The sequence below is a fragment of the Apteryx mantelli genome, chromosome 16 (assembly GCF_036417845.1).
Source record: "Apteryx mantelli isolate bAptMan1 chromosome 16, bAptMan1.hap1, whole genome shotgun sequence".
Taxonomy (NCBI): domain Eukaryota; kingdom Metazoa; phylum Chordata; class Aves; order Apterygiformes; family Apterygidae; genus Apteryx; species Apteryx mantelli.
This window is the reverse complement of record NC_089993.1, coordinates 17,222,108-17,241,695: the sequence shown is the minus strand read 5'-3', so window position 1 is coordinate 17,241,695 and position 19,588 is coordinate 17,222,108. Positions and strand designations below refer to the sequence as shown.

The 19,588-nt window shown below is 45.3% G+C and overlaps 1 protein-coding gene across 1 annotated transcript in view; it reads right to left on the bottom strand.

Moving 5' to 3' along the window:
• Window positions 1-5,084: 5,084 nt before the first annotated feature.
• SDK1 (sidekick cell adhesion molecule 1) overlaps window positions 5,085-19,588 on the bottom strand; it is a 432,196-nt gene continuing 417,692 nt past the window's right edge. Inside the window, exons 43-45 of the mRNA XM_067306719.1 lie at window positions 18,908-19,028; window positions 18,541-18,670; window positions 5,085-11,277 (exon numbers count right to left, since the gene is read on the bottom strand). Coding sequence (XP_067162820.1) covers window positions 11,005-11,277; window positions 18,541-18,670; window positions 18,908-19,028 — 524 coding nt within the window. The 3' untranslated portion in view covers window positions 5,085-11,004. The remainder of the gene's footprint in view (window positions 11,278-18,540; window positions 18,671-18,907; window positions 19,029-19,588) is intronic.

The window sequence follows — 19,588 nt, the reverse complement described above, 5'->3', positions numbered from 1 at the left end:
TTCATGAACAGATGTGGCCTTAGCTCCTCTGCCAGTGCCCTTGTTCCCGACACCAGCCCAGCGCCCTTCCTGTCTCTGTTGATAAGAAAGCCCCAGGACTCTGCCTAAAGAGATCCTTGGAAGCCTTGAGTAGTGCACAGTGCTATAGAAATATTATACTTTCATATCCTGGGGAGAAGAGGAGCCATTCGGCATGTGAACCTGGCACAGGGTCTCCTGCAGTGGCTGCAGACACCGCTGAAGCCGAGGGCCCGGCCAGGCTCCCGTGCGGGTTCGCCAGCTGCACCCGGGGGTCCGCGCGTTGCACCGGCACTCGCTGTGGTGCCTCAGGGCATGATCTCTCCTGCCACAAGCACTCTTATTTGATATTAACCAGCTCACAAGACTCTCCACCGCTCCTTATCACCGCAATGAAACAGTGCTTGGCTTTCATCCACTGCACGCTTTCCTGGCTTCTGTATGACAGTTACCCAGTTACACGAGGGCAGAAGCTACGGCCCTCACATGAGGGCAAGAAAAGACAAGACAAGAAAGAACATTGCTCTGCAGAAAAGTAGTATGTGCAAATTCATGGTTAAAACACATCAAACTATAATTGGCCATAGTCACGAGTATTGTCATTACTGTAAAAATGGGCCCAGCACAGGAACAGGATGAAACATCTTCGAGCAATCAGGGAGACGATGACTGAACTGATGATGTTTAAAATTCATGCAGAACTTCAGAGGAGCATGACTGACAAATGAAAACGTCCTTTCATTTTTAAAAGCGCACAGAGAGACCAAGGCCCAAGAACTATTAAACTGCGGAGCCCTGCTTCGAGGAGAGGTGACATTACTGCTGTCTGGATGACAAGAACCAGACTGAACAGGGCAAAGTGGAGAGCAGTCCTGCATGGACTCAGAGGATCAGGCAGAAGACCACCGGGAGACTCATGCCCTAACTACATCTCAGGCACTTTCTTGAACAGCTGTATTGTGAAACATCTGTATTGCAGACACAGAGGTTCCCCTTTTCTCCAAAATGCCATGGAAAAAATCCTGGTGTAACACACAACAGTCCTCTAAAGGAGGAAACAAAAAGTCAGCCTTGTTAAAAAACAAGGTTTGGTTCACTGATTGCCCCATCTTTAACAATTCCTTCTGCTGTCTCTCTGGTCCCACAAACAGGAACTTGAGTTGTTATTTTGGGCTCTTTCTTACAGACCTTGCTCTCAAACAAACCTCTTGAAATGATTAAATGGGAAAGCACCAGATATACTACTTCCTTGAAGAGCTCCAGCAGCGAGGGAATGACCGACACTGGGCGCCGACTTCTGCCTTCCTTCTCACTGAGCTCAAAATCGAGCAACGCATCATGCCTGGATATTTTGGGGATCTCTGCAGAGCAAAGCAATATGTTGCTCCTTTAATCCAGTAACACTGCCGAATGCTCCTGAAGCATCAACAACTGAAATCCGTCTCCCTTTCACCTGCCCTGTAATTTCCTAGCAAGAATGGAAAATTATAAGCCGCAGCAAGAGTTACATCATAAAACCAATTACAAAAAGCACAGAGGTGCCGGTTCTGTGTGTATTTTTAGTGCACTCCCCATGCTATCAAACACCAACTCCTTCAAGAACAGTCTATCTTTTGCATATCTCAGATATATTTTATACTGCTAAATAACATGTCTTTCTGTTTTCAGACCTCCCAGCTGGTAGCTCAGACTCAATGAAGCAGCCAACACTCTCCAGAAAGCTATCCAAAGGTGAAGTGGCATTGCCACTTTGCAATGACCCCAATTGCTGCCAAACCACTTCAAAATCATAAGTCAAGTCAGAGGAAAAAGAAAAAATCATGAGATGGCCTTAAAGACACCAGCTGTAAATATGCTACATACAATCTTTCCATTGCTGTTTTCTTACCCATCGTGGACACGGGCACAACCTACACAAAAGGGCCAAAATTTAGAAAGAAATTCTACCGTAATCCCCTTATCTCCAAACTACGCTATCTCGTGATGACACATGTTAAAAACACACCATGGGCACATCACATTTTAGAGCCAGAATCTCTCCTCCGCCAGACTGTGCATTCGGAGGGGCATTGCTGCCTGCAGGAAAAGCCCGGCTCACCCTTTCGTGCCTCCAGGAGTGCTAGCTCCTGCGTTTCTGTTTTTCTCATGAAGCGTATCATGCATGTGACCTAAAGGGTGGCCACTCAAGCGAGTGACGCAAGCTGTTTGGCTTGTGGTTCTTTCAGCGTCGTGGTTGACATCTTATCAGCTGGTGCTGGACACCAGCCATCCCAGCATGTCTGGGCATATTCCTGTCTGACAAACCCAGCAGGTATGGGTGGAGGCTTCTCACGCAGCCTCACAGGGAGAATCTTCTATAGCAACCATTTGGCTGGTTGTATTAAGCCTTACCTGCTTTTAAAACGCCCTTATCTCTTACCTCACTAATTTCTTGTGGTGTAGAAACAGCTGCCTGGATGAATGAAGGAGTCCTCATTTATCAGCCTGGAAGGTATTAGGGGGATGGAGGACTGAGACGCTGAGTTCGCCTCTTCTGGTCTTGTCCCTTCCATGGTGGTTTCTAAATTGTTTCATATTTGCATCAGGTTATGCCACATACAGTTTCAGCATTCCCAGGGGAAAAGGTCTCCCGGCAGATTAAGTCACTGTCTCATAAATCAGTGTGGAAATTTGCCCCACTTCCATCCCAAATTTTCCATAGTTCAGTTTCTCTGATTATGCTTAATTGCCTGTTTCTCCCTGATCATCCACCTCCAGGGTGCTTATATCAATCAGGTTTGTACATTTGTATGTGCGTAAAAAAGAACCCAAGATTAAAAGAAGTGTGTATTTACAAGTTGAGTCTTGTACTCGTGGAATTACACTCTAATTAGGTCAGTCGTGTTCCCCTGGTAGGGTATGAACGATAGTGCTGGAAAACAGAGACGATTCACAGAGACCCCCAAATAACTCATCCTGCTCCGGTTTGTAAGCAAGATGTGTTTTCTTTGCGCCGCGCTGAGGCCACCTGCAGTTGAGGCCATCCAGGCACGCTCACCCCAGCCGCATGAACTGTGGCTCGGCCCCGTAGGCAACGGCAGCCTGGGCCTCCCGTCCCTTCCAGCAGAAGAGGGCTGTTAACCTGCTCCAATCCGACAGGGTTGGGGAGAGGTCGCCCCGTGTCCGTAAGGCGTTTAATCGCTCTTGGCACGAGCCCCAGGCCATATTACATACGCCTCTTTTCACCATTGCCTTCCACCCTTATCTGCGTATTCTGTTCACAAAGGCCACAAAGTGCAAACGTTTGCGTGATATCGCATTATCAAGGATCAGGGTGAAGAACAGCAGGCTCGTCCCCTCCGCCGGGACATGCGCTTCTGCTCTGCCGGGGTGCAGACACGAGGCCGGTGCTTCAGGAGTGGCGAAGGAACATGCCTCCGTGCCGCACAACGCTGGGAAAGTACCTTTTAACGGCAGCATGGGCGTTGCACCCGTTGCTTTCCCCTCTGACACATCCGTCCCTGCCGCACACTCATAATCTGCAGATTTATTATTTCTTCATAGAGAGGGGCAGGTTCACCAATTCTGCAGATAACTATTGGTTTCAGCCACCACAGGCCAGCTCAGAAATTGGCCTTTTTAAAACCTTGCAGAGTGTCTTCGCACATGCCAGACTCATCCGGCTCAGTATTATCCAAACTAGTTAATGGGGGGTGCCAAGGAGAGGAGTCCCTTCCTCGGGGCGCAAGGGAAGTGAACAAAAATGAAAAAACCCGTGTGTTCAGATAAAGCTCGTTTTGATTTTTTGGGAAATGAAGGTTCGGAATGAAAACAATCGGTGAGGCAAGAGGAGGAGAAAAAAAAAATATATATATATAAAAATCAAGAGGCAGGCTTAAAAAACTGAAAATTCAGAAAAATAAACAACCCTGGAGCAAAAACGCAAGGGGAAGAGGAGGAAACAAATGAGACAAATAGCAGGAAAAGGGTCAGTAATGAAAGCCCAGATTATTTGATTCACTCAGGGCAGGGCGGGAAGCCAATCTGCTTTCTGCAGTATTGTTTAGGCTACGAATGCCATGGCAGATTTCCCATCCGCTCCAGTGTTTATGTCCGTGCTCCACTCCTAACCACAAAAACATGTGCGGAGGAAAGGCGGCCAGAGAAGAGCAAGGGCTGGAAGCAGGAGGATGATACACTTTGGAGCTGAATGACCTCAAAAAAGCACTTCTGCGTTTTCTGGCAATTTTGCAGAATAACGTTTTGTTCACAAAATTCTACAGCGTGAGGATTTTCATCTTCAAAATGGGTACATTGATACCTCTGGGTTATTACAAGCTACCTGCCGCAGAGGGCTGCCTGTATTTATACAGCGCTGCATTATTTATAATATCCCTTTCAGGAGTAGGAAAATAAGAGTTCTCTCCTTAGCGGCTTTTTTTTTTCTTTCTTTCTCCTCTCCCACTTGGAAAACATTGATTTTTCACCCTCGTTTCTCCCAGCAGAGCCGTAGCCAATCTGACTCCGTTTTGCTTACTTCTCTAGGCCAGCTCCTCAGCCGATGCAACGCAGCAATCGTCTCCCTGGAATAAACAGAGCTGCGCGGATTTACCCGCGGTGGGATCCGGCCGCCGCCTCGCCACCACCGGCGCAGTTGCGGGAACTGATTCACGGCTGCCGCAGCGCTGCAGAGGACGGCGGGTAGGATTTGCAAAGGGACAAAGGCACACAAAGCGGTGGCCCTGGGGGTTACCTGGCCCTGAACGCGTTTCAACTCCTCTGCATTAATGAGCGGGTGGGAGTTTATCACCAGAAAATAACAAAAATATAAGGCTGATCAAATCCGGGGTGTAAACTATTTGAGAGTGTCATTTTAGCAGAAAAGCAGCAGGGAATTATAAGATTTTACAGTCCAGAACTAACAGCTTGGAGTTTCAGCCCGTTACATTTTCACTGTCCCGAGCTGTTAAATCGTAAGCACACTGGCAAGGCACCGAGAAATTTCTCCAAGCCAAAAATAACAGAAGAGGCTTGAATATATGTCACCCCCCGCCCCCTTCCAAATAAACGCACCAAGGACACACACATTCAAAAAGGGTTCTTTTAATTAGAAGCAAGTTTGCAAAAGAAGAAGTAAATTTCTCATATAAAACAGTGGAGTGGTGAAGGTGAGGCTGACAAGAGGTGTGGAACAAAAAAACAGGTCAAATCCCCAAGGAGACACTGAAGTAAAAGCAACGACCCGATCACCATAACACACCGAAGGGTAACTCTGCGACATAGCTGCGTAAGGTGGTGCTACCCCTAAACCGACAGCGGGTACCAAGGGAGATGAGGGACTCCATCCGAAGAGTGGCAAAGTGGCTACAAACTCATCATACCTTTATTTTATTTTTATTTTTTTTGCACCTTTCCGTGACCTGAGAGCTGCCAGCGCTGCCCCCGCAGTGAATGTTATCGGACCGGCAGGACCGGTGCAGTGCCCCAGCTCTCCTGCTTGCAAAACCCCACCGCACCGTGATACCGCAAAGGTGTCACTCCCAGGCGTGGCTCTAGAGAAGCAAACATACCTGGGAAACCCTGTTACGGTCTCTGCATCCAAGGATTTAAGCCTCAAGAAAGTACACCGTGATCAAACAGACTCCAAGTGAAGTAACGCATTTCTTGCCAAACCAAATTTCCTGCCAAATCTTGAGGCTCCAAAGCCATTTAAAATGTGCATGTGTCAGCCTCGAGAAGATAAAAAAGAAGATAAAAATTCTGAGTCAGTGCCCAAACCGCAGCTCGCAATGCTATTTCAGCCCTTGCGCAGACACAGCTATGCCTCACCTGTCCCTGGTGTCATGCGAGTGCCTATCAGTGCTGGCTCCTACTACTGGGAGTGGCAAACTTTACAACTTCACAAAGTGCAAGCCAACTTTAGTTGTCCGGGAGGGTTGGCGGGGTAGAGATGTGGGTGAGAAGAGGAGGAATATAGAAACATGAAGAACTTGTCCAAGGAAGCCGTTTAAGGCTCGTGTCCAGCCCAACATTTTCAATCTCAGGCTTAACGTGCTCCTAATTTAAGGGTGGCTTTCTGCAGGGAGGAGGTTTCAAGGGATACTGTACAACCACATCACCATGCACGTGGCTTTTGCGAACAGAACGGCGACATACCTCTCCCCATGTGACCTCTAGTAACACCATGGTGTTGCATGGACTCCACACGTTGTGGCAAAAACCTATAAAAATGACCTAGAAAATATGATTGAACTCACAGGAATTCAAGTTTGAATGAGACTGTTTACAATGCAAAGCGCCTGTCTAGCAACTGCCCCGTGATGGCTTTTCCTCTCCAGACACCATCTGTCATAGCAGGTACCCTTTTGGCTATCACTGATAAAGGAGTTATCTAAAGATAGGAGGTTTAGGGATCATATTCTCTCTATGGGTCTCAAGTTTCTGGGAATGCTGATTTCTACTGGCCTATCCAAAGGTTTTTGTTCTTGTTTTTTTTCTTTTTTAAAGTTTCTTCACAAATTCCTTCACTGAAAGGGATTTTCTGATACAAATCTCAGTCTGAAAACAGCAAGTGGGAGCAGACAACAGTGCTATCTATGCATAAACAGCTATTTCTCCTCTCTTTTTGGAGAGCAAATTGGATAATCTTTAGATGACCCAATGGATTTCTTGAGGGAAGAAATGACAAGAATAATAAATGTATTCCCACATCAGGACAGACTCAGATGCTTATTCTAAACAACCGCTACAGCAGCTTCTGGCTGAGACCTAGGTGTAAGCAGATGAAATTAGGTCACGGCCCATCTGCAAAGCATCACTGGCTTTAAGACTCAAAATGAGGAGGAAAAAAAGTCCTGTTGGGTAATGGACCAGTTTCCTTTTAAAAATACTTTTTTTTTCCTTCTCTCCTGCAATGCCAAGTGCTTCCAAAAGCAGGATTGCTGACCGCAGTGTGATTCCTTTAGCAAATGTTGCTGAAACCCTCTGCTCTGTTCCGCTGAGGCTTCTCCCTGCCCTCCCCAAGAAGGCGTTTCCAACTGGTAACTCCCAGGGTGGGGCAAGAAGAGGCTATCACGGATTAAAATAGAACAGTGCCCTCTCCTGTCCCTTCTCACGACTGCGGCTTGCACCCAAACAGCAAAGGTCTGTGGGTGAAACGGACTTTTGGGGAAATATAATGCTCCATTGAGAATGGGCTGGAACAATACAAGGGGCCCTGGACAGCTTATTTATTCGTGTGCACTTTTGCACCAGAGTAGGATTTACTACAGAGACAACCTGAGCTTTGGTACTCGCTGGGAGCATTCCTGACAGTGGTGGTGGGTGTCCTCTCAGCCCTGGGAGGGGTGCGAAGACGTGGGCCCTCTTTTCCTGTAGGAAACTGGATATTTCCAAGGCTATTGCATGAAAAATGAGCTCCTATTAAACTGCTCCCTGAAATGTCTCTCTTGGTCATTTCATGATGCTGTTTTTATTTATTTTTTATAAGAGCCACCAAGAGACCTGAGAAACAAGGCAAAGTAAATAAATAAATACAAATTAAATATCATAAGAAAGAGTTTTAAATATAAGCTTTCATTTTTCAAGACTGTTCTGAACAGTAAGATGAAACAAAAATAAGTTTGATGGGTAAAGTTATTTTAACATGACAGCTAATGTTTAAAAGTCATATTTCAAGGCTGTGACTCTCAAAGATTACGGCTATGAAAGAGAGCTTTCTTGCTAACTGATGGGTGTTTCCTTCCAGATAGAACAATTTACTTGATATCTGAGGTAAATAAAACATACCTATTAATCATATTTTACCAGTACAGCATGCTAACAACAAGGCACAGGCATCATGCACATAGCTATACGAAGCAGTGGGCAGAAGAATATATATCCTACTCTTATCTCAGGGGTGAGCAGGGCAGGGCACTTCCATGCTTTGCGAATGCTTAAATAAAACAAACCTGCATGTAAGAAAAGCCAACCCCTAAATAAAACAAAACCCCAGGGGGACAGTAGTGTGAACTGGAATGGAGCAGAAATTCCTTTGTTCAGGTCAACAGGTCCTAAAAGAATCACACCCGCCGTTTTGTTTGGGAGGCAGTCAGAAGAAAAGGGCCGTACAGCCAACTCGGCAGGCCCTCAGCACGCTCGAGCACTTTAGCCGCAGTTGGCTCTGAGGAAGGGATAGTCTCTTCTCCTCACTTGGTACAGGTCTTGCTGTTCTCCATGTTCTTTTTCGGTAGAACAGCGCCGTGAAGTCCACTTCCTTCATTCTATGGGGTTTCCTTGCTTTTTGGCTCAATGTGGTATCAGAATAAACCCAGGGAGCAATTGCACCTTACACCAATCCAGGTCTGGCAATACCTGCAGGAGATGTGGAGCTATGCTTACCTTTGGGCAAGCTCTTCAGTAGTAGTTTGATCTACTTTCTTCTAACCTGTTTTGCTAACTCCCTCTGGTCCTTGGAAGCCTCTTCCTGTAATGCTGCCTCTCACAGCCGTTGGATAAGCACCATTAAATCTCCAACAGCAACTGCACTGCTATGTCTATGTATAGAAAACAGGGTGTCTAAAATATGTAATCTGATGCAGGAAATAACAAGGGAGAAAGAAAACAAGTCAGAAAGTCACACAGATAATTTTGCCTAAGAAACAAAACAAAACTCAAATGATAGACTACAAACAAATTTTTGTCAGCTCAGTAATTAAAGCAAAGTCCATATGGCTTAAGAGAACAGTCAAAGTGCACAGAAGGCAGTGGTTTTTGTTTGTTTTACGTTCCTCTTCACAGTAAGCACATTTCATCCTCTTTGGAGCCCCTTCTCCATCCCACACACATCCTATCCAGGTGCAGAAAAAGGGATGGCTCACACAGTTTTGGCTCAAGCCCATGTCTTTGCAAGCCACTTACCATCTAATGAGCTGTGGATCATTATCCCAAATTCAAAAGCACTTGAACACACAGACACTGGAGTTTTTGGTTTTGAACTTTTTCTTTCTGGAGCCTTTGGAGAGGAACATCAATCCAGTGCCAAAGCTATCCAGAATCAGTATGCACCAAGAGCAGCAGTGCTCAGAGGCAGTGCCAAAGAATAAAAGCAGTTCTGAGTTCATTTGCCTTGTCACAGAGGCACTGAAAGGTGACAGAAATGCTGAGCTTGCCCTCGAACCTCACCTGCTCAGGTGAGGTGCCACCAGCCTACTCCTAACCAGTCCTGATGGGCAGCAGCAGTAATCAATGCCAGCTTGGTTTCAACGACCTGCCTTGAAGACCACCACCAGGCAGTGCCACCACTGTCCCACATCTCTCCAGAGAGGGTTGGGACAATCTGCAATAGTAGCAGTGCCCACGTGTGCCCTGACGGCACATTAGCAAGCGGCAGGATGCCAATTATCCTGGCTCTTCTACACCCATCTGGGAGGAAATGCCAGATGCTGGAGTGGCAAGGACATGCCTACTTCCAAATCCCCCTTTCAAACTCTTGCAGTAAAAATTTCAGTGATCCAGGACTGTTCCTAGGTCCAAGGGCTGGATTGGGACTCTTTAAGCACCTGACAGCTTCTTCGTGAGCAAAACAACTTGCTGCTAAACACAACAGACTCAGGAAAAGGATGAACTGGTTGCAGTTCTGCAGGGGAAAAGAGGGAAACAAAAAGGGAGACATACAAAAGGACGGAAAATAAACTAAAAATCCCCTCTCATCTTCCAAAGGGCTGTAGCTGGAAGTGCACAAAGCAGCCTGTGTAAAAGTGCACAAGATAATTCATGATCCTAATGCTTAAAAAACCTAGTGAGCTTTATTGGGAGACACTTTGTTGCTTCTCTCAGATACAAAGCTGTAGAATCAATAAAAGGCACCTGTGGACACCAGAACTCACCAAATCTGTGTGACGTGTCTTTGCACTAAAAAAATAAAATCAAACAAACCCAGCTACTGTGTACTTGTTTACAGACCAGTAAGCAGTGCTGCAGAATCTGGGCATGAAACGATGCTCAACTTCTATTGACAGGGCAGGATAACTCTGATGATCAAAAAATTTATCAATTAGCAGACTCTCTAGCTTGCCACTGCAATCTTAATTGAAAGTTTCCTCTGGCCTGCTGGGTTATGTCCTTTGACTTAAAAAAAAAAGAAAGGTACAATTCAAATGGCATATGCAGTCCACAGGGGAGAACAAGAGCCACACCAAAAATAAACTGACCTTGCATCTGAATTCTTCCCACTTGCTTCACCCACCGCTGTCTAGAGCTCTCTTTTGAGCCATCTCCTCTCCTAAAGGCCCTGGAGTTGGAATATTTAAAGAATGCAGCAGGCCCCATTTGAACAAGAAAGAAAAGCAGGTCAGCAATTCAGTATAAAAACACCAGTAGTGAGCCTAGAGCAGACAGTGACACATCTGAGCCTAAGTTAATCAGTCGGTGCTCCTAACGTGGGGTACAGCAATGAGAAGAGGAGAGAGGAAGCGCCTGCTTTTCATGTAGATATTTGTCCTTTCTCTGTATTTTCCTACTTGACCCTGATGATGGGGAAAATTTAAAAAAATAAAATAAAAAAGTAAAGGAAAAGGAGCCTGGGAGGTTTTATGTGTTTTCTCTTCAGATCACATCACGAAGTCACTCACTGTATCTAGGGAATTCACCTCCTTGTTTGGGAACGGGGGATAGGAGGAGGGGAGAGAAAGCAAAAGGGAAGAGAAGGATACGGGAGCTGCTTCCTGAAGCAGTGTTACAAAAAAGCGGTTAAAAAACCCCTACTATTCACAAGTGGTTAAAATTGTCACTTTTCAGAACTCTTTTTTTTTTCTTTTTTTAACAAAGGTTCAGCTAGTTCAGCTCCGTATTTCTAGAGTTGATTGTCTTCAGAAAAAAAATAGCCTCATTCGTGTTCCCATCCATTCTACCCTGATAGAGAAGTTACCCACAGTTCACCGCACCGGTCACACACACACAGTCACTGCGACGGGTCGCCCCGAGCTCCACCGGAGGTTCGGCTGTGCTGGCTCCTCCGTGCCGGTGTCAGACGAAGGAGGAGAACCCTGTCACTGGAGTCCGGGAGCCGGGCGCGGGCTGTCCCGTTGGGGTGTACACCCCTCCTGAGCTCTGTGTCGTGATGACAGTCTGGAAATAGGGTTCCGCCTCGCTCACCGCGCACTCCTCGTACCTGCAGGACGCCGGGTGCTTCACCCCTTTCTGCTGGCGCTTCCAAGAATTGTAGTATGTGGGGTCGCTCATGTAATGGTTCACGAAGGAGTGCTTTGGCAGCTCGTCTTCATAATCTGAGTCAGTGGCCTGGAGCATCAGAGGAAAAAAGCAGCCATTAGCAACTATGATTTAGCCTGCTCCACTCTGAAAGAAATTATAGACAAGTTTAACATCGCCAGTTGACAAAAGCTGTAATTTTAGAGTAGGATGGTCTGCAATCTGATTGCAACACACACTGGACTGCAGAAAACTGCTGTGCTCTGATTTAGCATGGCTTTGCCTGAAAAGTCCCCGATGGACTCCAGCAATATGGGATGCAGAGAAATCTGTGCTAATTCACTGCAGAACACTGCTGCAAGAGTTAAAAGTTCCTGTTTTGACAGAAGATGCAGGGGAGTGTAGAGACGACATAGGGAAATTAGCAGCTTTCAATCACACCACCAAAAAGCTTGCAATTACAATTTCAGACAGGTGAAATGTTGATAAATGTTGATCAAAGAAAAATTTTGAGAATCTCTCTTCTTCCAATGCAAGGAGAGAAAAAGTGTCTTCCATGCAAATGTGCAGAAGTTGGCCAGACCTACTGTTGTTTATGACGGTCAGATCAGGGCACCTGCATAGTAGTCAGTGAGTTTGGCTTCTGTGCCTCATTAAAAATTGAAAATTTTTTACATCACTGAAAGGGAATTAAACAAAATTACTGTTTATTTCAGCCAAAGAACTCTATTTTGTATATCCCACCTGATTATTTGTGGTATAACAATACACACAACCAGCAGCAACAGAAGAAAACAGAATGCAAAATCTGAAAAAGAATGATTGCCAGAACGGAGGAGTTGCTTTCCTGGGACGGCTCATGCCCTGGCCTGCATTCAGAAAGGATCTTACCCCTTGAAACATTTATGTGTGGTGGCTGGGTAGCTAAAAAGCTTATATCAATAGATGGAGCTGAGGAGCTCTACTGAGATGTAATCAGATACACTTTGTGCATCTGCCCCCCCCTCAAGTATTGCTGCTGTGCTACAGCTGGAGGAATCACAGGCGGCTTGTAGATCTCTTCTGAATACAGAAACCATAGTAAAGCCTTGGCCATGGCATCTAAATGCACACTTTCCTCCTGTTCCCACCAGCGTTCCCACCAATAACAGCCACATCCTGTTCAGCATGCAAACATTTACTCAGTAATTTCCATATCTCATGCCTCCTCTCAGGATCTCTGGTTTGAGCAGGCAAAAGCTTTTTTCTTTTTTTTTTTCCTCCTGATAATCTGCATAGCCAATCCTGAAGGCAATTAAATATCAAAGCAGTAACTGCCTACGACATAAAATAGAGAGGTGGGTAACCGGAGCCTGTAACCGTTAGTTGCTGCAATTAGTTTCAAAAGTTGGTATCATTCTGCTCTACAACACCACACCGCAAATGCACATCCTCCTTGATCCTCCCTGCCACAAAACTGGTCTCTCCTCCTCCAAAGCTTCTTTTTAATGCTCTCTAAAGAACAATCCTCAAAAGCCTTGCGAACCATCCTTTGAAAAGGGCACCACATCCATCATCCCACTCCTTTGCTTAGATAGCTGCTTCAATACTATTTCGTGCCCATTTTCCAGCACAAACAGTGATGGACAGGGCTGAGACATTTTTCCCAGAGTCTTCTGAAAGTCTGAGCAAAGCAGCTCTTTACAGCTCTGCAAAATTTCCCTTCCATTGTTAACCATACTTTGGCTCTATCAGAATTATGTATTATTTTATTATTTATTTATTATTTTAAGAATGCAAAGCTCCAGGTGTCTTGACACATAATTAATATTACAACGAAACCCTACCGGCATTTAATAATTATTCCAGAAGGAACTCAGCACGTCTCTCATCTAGGAAAACACTCCTTTTGCACTTGCTGCCGGTCTTGGGAAGCCAACACCCAACCTCCTCCAAAAGTCCTCCTGAACAGGTGCTTTTTGTAGCATGTCTGGAATATCCTCAGATTTAGACTATTTCACAGGTGGTGGGTACAGAGAACAAGTCCAGAATCTTGGCACTGCTACCGGGAACATCCTGCCAGCACTGCCCTAGCTGTTTTGTAAGAGGATCGAACAAAAGTGCCTCTGATGACTGCAGATGTGGCAGTAGGGCAGGGAAGAGGAACAGCAGCTCAGACAAGCTGGTGTCCTCCTTACAGAGCCAACCAAGTCTCCCTGCAGACCCACAGACAGCAAACATGGATCCCCAGCTCCTGGTTTCCTCTGTTCCTGTCAGCTAACAAGTTGCAGCAGTCTGCATCTCCGAACATTACACTACAGCTCCATAGTCTCATTTTAAGGTAACGAGCACCTGGGGAGCTGGGCCAGGGCTGCATCCCAAAGAGAAGTCTCCCAGCTCGCTGCAGAGGAACGTAGTTACAGATCACTCACCAGCAGCAAGCAACCAAGCATCATCTTATGGTGTGAACTCATACAGTTCCCACGGATGTGCCTCCTCCACCAAAGGCATGATGCTACCACTGCCCTTGCCTTGTCTTCTGACTCCTTCCCCAGTCCACCATCAGTCTGACAGCCTCAGACATGCTCAGCCACCTGCCCAAAGAAACGAGCCACTGGCTGATGAGGTGGATTGCATCAGCCGAGTTGAGGTGTCATAAGCATGGGGGGGAAAAAAAATTCCCTTCCACTGGCTCCTTACTGGTCTTCTTGATGGCTGCATAGACATGCTGAAACAAAAAGACAACTAAAAGGCCAGAAGTTCTAAGAAGAAAAGCTGAGAGGAAGAATTAAGCCACGGGAGACTGTCCCCATCCATTCCCACCTAATGCAAGCAATTAAGCAACCCTTGTCCAGTACTGTCCTTGGCTAGTGAGGCTGGGGACATATGTCCTCTTTCAGCTTGAGCTATATTCATGGAAGAATTTACCACTCTCAGCTTCTTTTCCCCACCTTTCCTTCTCCTCCCTAGAGCCCACCATTCCTTCTACTGGAATAGTTTGTGTAAATGTCAGGCAAAAATCATATCCTTCACTTTGAATGTATAAATTACAAGCCTGAGATAATCTGGCTGACTTTGTCTGATAAAAATTAGTACACACATGCAAAAAAGGTTCCTTTGATCATGAACGGTCATCCTTTGACCCTTTCATGAAACAGCAGTATCCCAAAGACCTCCATATTACTTGATAGGCATAATAATACTGGTGCAGCCACTTGATTTCTGTCCATTGCTAGGAGAAAAATACTCACCCACAAAACTAATAAAATTTCTGTACCTAAGCCAAGTCCCTTCTAGATTGCCAGAAGCCAACAAATAAAGAGGAGAAATACTGGGAACACTTTTAGATGGGCTGCTGCCACTTGTAAATACAGTGTCACTTAGACCTGCCATGAACAGAAAGAGACTATTTAAAACAATGCCACCTGCTGACAGCCTGGCTGCTAATTACTCCATTATCCCGACCGGGAGACAATACCAATTTGGTGTAAATTCAGAAGGGATTTTCATGAAACACATATAACTGCACAAACCTCATCTAACTTTGGCCTTTTACCATTGTTAGCGCTAATGCTGGAAAGGATAATTTACTTGTTAGTGTTGATACAAGGGGCTTTCTTAGTATTTCCTTCAAAATAGGCACTATTTTGACTATTCTGTCCATGTGTTTTTAAGTATCTTCTACAATTCTGGTCCCAACCAGATACTATAACCACCCTGACCAGCAAGGAATTCTCCAAATTACTGTCCCAGGTCCCTCTTTGCTCTGATGAAAATCAAGGAGCAATAAAATACATGCCATAACCTGCTTTGCACGATAATAGAGATATCTTATTCTATAGGATTTTTTTTTTTTTAGGCTGGACATACTATTTTTAATGTTTTTGAACTATTGAGTAAATAGAAACGCTGCAGGGCTTTTTGCTTTGTTTTTGGTTTTCTCCGCTCTGTGTCGCCCTTTAGTGCGACTCTGGCTTTGTTACCTAGGAAACCTCCATAGGCTGGAGTGCGATTGGATGTACTGTGACATTAAAAGCTGTCAACCAAAGGTGCACGGATGCCTGTGAAACAACAATTACAGAAAATGACAGCCTAAGTATTTTATTGATAACACAAAACGCACTAGTGCTGTTAAGAGACAAATTGGGAACCTGAGTTGGCTAGTTTAGTCAAAAGGCCAGGATTGTAGGAAATTTGAAAATAGTTCCAATTATCAATTTGTTTTAAAAAGTGACGGGACAAGAAACAACCTTATGAGATTGTTTATAAAATTGTAGATGGCAGTAGCTCCTCTTGGTTGCCACGAAGGGCATACACTGTAAGGGAGACCAGGCAAGCTAGCAGGCAAACAGATTTCCCGGGACAGGGGAACCCTTGCTCATTTAATGTGTCATCTGCAGCTGGTTGCCACACAGTGCCCAACTTGTCAATATCACTGGAGAACTTTATTGGAAACAAGTTAAGTCATATTCCATAATAACTGTTAAGTGGAAATTTATAGTATGTTCATACAGAGCTGAGAAAGCCAAAGTCAGCTACGCTGCAGAGGGCAGCTGAGATGACCAGAGCAATACCTGCATCTGATAACGTGTGCAATTTGTGAGAATATGATCTTCTGAAAGCAGGTTTGGAAGACCACAAAGACATGCGCAAACAAAAAAGCAACCAACCCCTCCACCTCAGCGAAACTGCTCTTCCATGGTTGGGTGGCATAGTAGATATATCATCAAATTTCTGTGCAGGGTGAATTCAGAATTTCTTCAGATTATCTATCTAGAGCCTAGTCCACTTGACTCATCATCTGAAAGCCTATTATTATTATTAATCATTTGGAAATTACACTCTTAGCACTCTCTTGCTCCATACCTGCCAATTAAACTACTTTAACCTCATTAACAGCACTGGTGCTTGGTTTTCATGACATGGACTAAGTTAACAATTTGATTTATGAATGCTAGAGTACTGTTTGGTCGGCTAGATTTTCCCTTTGTTTCTTTTCTGCTCTCCTCCCTTTCAGTAGGGAGCTTGGAGGCAGCGCTCCCTGGCAGCGCTGTTTTAAGTGCAGTCAGTCAGCCTGGGAGTTTCTTCCAGGCTGCTTCACGTTCAGTAACCTTGTGAGACTCGAAGGTAGTGAACTTCCTTCTCCAAATAAAATCTTGACACCTCAGGCTACAGGAGCACAAGTAAGAAGCAACAAGATGACGTGTGGGCTGAAAGCAAAAGGGTGATTTTTGGCCTTGCCTGCCCTAATGTGCGTCGTATCAAGTGGAATTTGAGATGCGTGCAAAGATGCATCAGAGGAAAACAACATCAGGACCCCTTTGCTGCAGAGGCCCAAAGCTGTACAGAGCTCTTATAAAAATAAGATGCCTTTAATTCTTCATAAGGTGGGAAACATCTCTGCCTGCTAAAGGAGATGGGGATTCTGAAATCCTTGGAAAACTGAGCATGTCCCTTAAGATACCTTTTGAGAACAGAAATGACAAACAAGAAGAACTAATAGGTTCGTGAATGCTTGAAAAGAGAGTGGTCAAACTCCTATAGCCACCTCTGCCCCTCTCCACCCCCACCTCCTCTCTGCACCACCAACATAAACAGCATTTCTAGGCTGATCAAAAGGCAGCATCTTCTGTTGCTACCTCTGCTGGGAGCCTATTAACATTTCATGCCTAAAAGCACTCCCCACAAAAAAGCGCAAGCATCAAAGACGTTATACAGAAGGACTACATATCTAAGCCCCAAGGGAAAACAGGAGGCACATTTTGTTCACACACTCACATGCACACACAGACAGATTCACAAAAACACTAGAGTCTTGATTGAGACCTTCAGGCTCTACTGCAATACACAGTAAATAAGTAATATTAATAATAGCCTGGGAAAAAAACGAAGATCACCCTCCTCTGTGTTGTACAAACAGTGCATATAGAAGACAGTAATGACACCCTGCAAGTGCATTACCAGGAAATACCACACAGGGCTTTGAAATTAATGTCAAAAGGTGCCAGAGCTAAATTCATGATCATGGTCAGCAAACTGTTTTAATGACAGGTTTAATGCTGGGTTGTTACAGTGACATGACTAAAGCACTACGGGTTTAATCTGGAGGTAATACTCACACATCGCAGAGACAGCAGCTTGAGCTACACCACGGAAAGCTGCCTGCATGATGGGTCGGCCATAGGGCAGCACAACGTGGCAGGCTGTCCGCAGTAATTAACAGGAGGTGAGAGCTAGGTAGCCAGGGAAAGCAGCTGTAGCTGCAGGTGCAGAGAAGCTACAGATGAAAACTGTCATCCTTTTTCACTACTTGCTGCTCTTGATTTATTCTTGCTGGAAGGGTCAGGTTCGGAGTAGTTTGGCCCATTGCTCGCTTCTTGGGCTGTCAGCTCAGATTCATCAGGATCTCAGCCAACAACACATAATTTTAGAGACAGGTTTACCTTTCTGTTATGTTTCTCAAAGCCTGTCTTTTAACCCAGAGCCACTGCTGAATTCCTAAAGACCATGAGCATTTCATTTCTTCTTAAAGGGGATGTGAGACACAAGACAGAGCGCTGCCAGATGTATAACGCTGGCACACACCAACCTTTGCTGGAGAGTTTAAAGGCAAACTGAGCAGAAGGCTTCTCTTGTGTTAGACTAACTCTGAGGACTGGGGCATCAGGAAACCCGAATGCTGGGCTCTCACTGCACTTGCTATGGGATCCTTGCAGGTTACTCATTCCCCAGTTACCCCCTCTGTAACAGAGGCAGCAGTTATTGTCAGTAAAGACCACTCTTCTGGATCTTGATGTTTGCTGTAATGGTCTAAAAATGCACTGTGAAAACTTCAAACCGCACTTTGGTCAGTGCAGCAATCCAATGCGCATCTCATCTTTGATCTCAGTCCAGACAGTAGCTCCAAGCAGCTGGTTATTTCTCAACACATACACCTTTTCCCGAAAGTGTTCCAATTTGCAGCCCACTGGCATCACAGGATCAGCCTGTGGGCTGATCCAGCAGCCCATAGGATCGACAGGATGTGCAGCTACGTACCAGAGAGGTGAGCACACGCCAACTGACTGACTGTGCTTTCCTTTTTACATGGCATTGGAAAACTGTGAAATATCCCTTGAGGCCAGGTCTAACTTGGCTGGGCCCAGTCTGTCATTCTTTCTTGTGGTGTTTTAATTTTAGAACAGAGCACATGATGGGAACAGCCAGCAGACACAGACATTTTAAAGTACTCAAGACAGATAAACAATGAGAAAGTAGTAAAGTGCAGGTCTGGGAATGGGATTTCAAAGACTTTCCTGGGTTCAGTGGGGAAATGAGCACCTTCAGTGACTGAGCAAGGCCTTAGCTTTGTCCAAGGCAAAGGAGAACACTCACCTCTGACTCGGATACTTCCAAGGGCTTCTCGCTCAGGCCTAAGCCCTCGGTCAGCACGGCTCCGTTGTACTTGTTGCAGATATCCTCATCAGAGTAGTGCAGCCCCCCAGGGCTTGGGCGAGGAGGAGACCTAGGAAACGTAAGGGATGAGCATATGGGATGTTGTCGTTTTGCTGAAATGACTACAGTCCGTGAACAACATCGTGTTTAGAAGCTGGCATCACAGTCTAGGGCAGTGACTCAGACACCGGTGTACAGTCCTCCCTAGATCCTCCAGACAACAGCTTCTCCCCTTTGTCTCTTCAACGATTGGCTTGAAGCCAGACAAAAAGCCATTTCCAAGAGCATGGTGTTCCCAGCTTATTACCTGGTTCCATTTTTCTTTGAGAAGGTGCTCTTGATGTTTAGGTGCCTACTGTTGAGCTCCAGAGCAGTGAAGCCTCCATTATCCAGGGTGACTGACTCTTCCATATTGGAGATGGTTTTACCTGAAGACAGTCAATGAAAGGTTCAGCTGAAACAAAGGCACTTTTCCCACAAAAGCAACTGTAAGAACCATTAGAAATGGGTTTCTAACTTCTTCTTTTTGTTTTATGACAATCTTCATTTTTTGAAAATCTCTTTACCTTTCTTTCTGGCAAATGAGTCCAATCAGAGTGGGTGAAAAGAGCTTATCAGGAGTGTGAATGGACAGAAGGAGCCAAAAGAGATAAGAGAGTCATGGTCACATGCATTTCATTCTGAGGTAGGCATCAAAAATAACATGGATCAACTGTGCTCCAGAGCTTATTTCTGTCTTTTGACTATAAATAGAATCCAGATGACTAGTTCAGATGGCCATTGAAGATGTCCTAAACTTAGGTGCCATGAATCCCATTCATGCTGACGGGAGCAAAGCAAGGGAAAGTAAAAGTAGCAAAGGCAGAAAAAGAAGAAAAGGAGAAAAAAAAGACAGGAAAGAAAGCAAGAGGAAGGTTCAGTGGGTAGCAAAGGGGAGAAAGATGCCATAGCTGTAATGAGGGGGATACAGATGTGAGAAATCACAGAA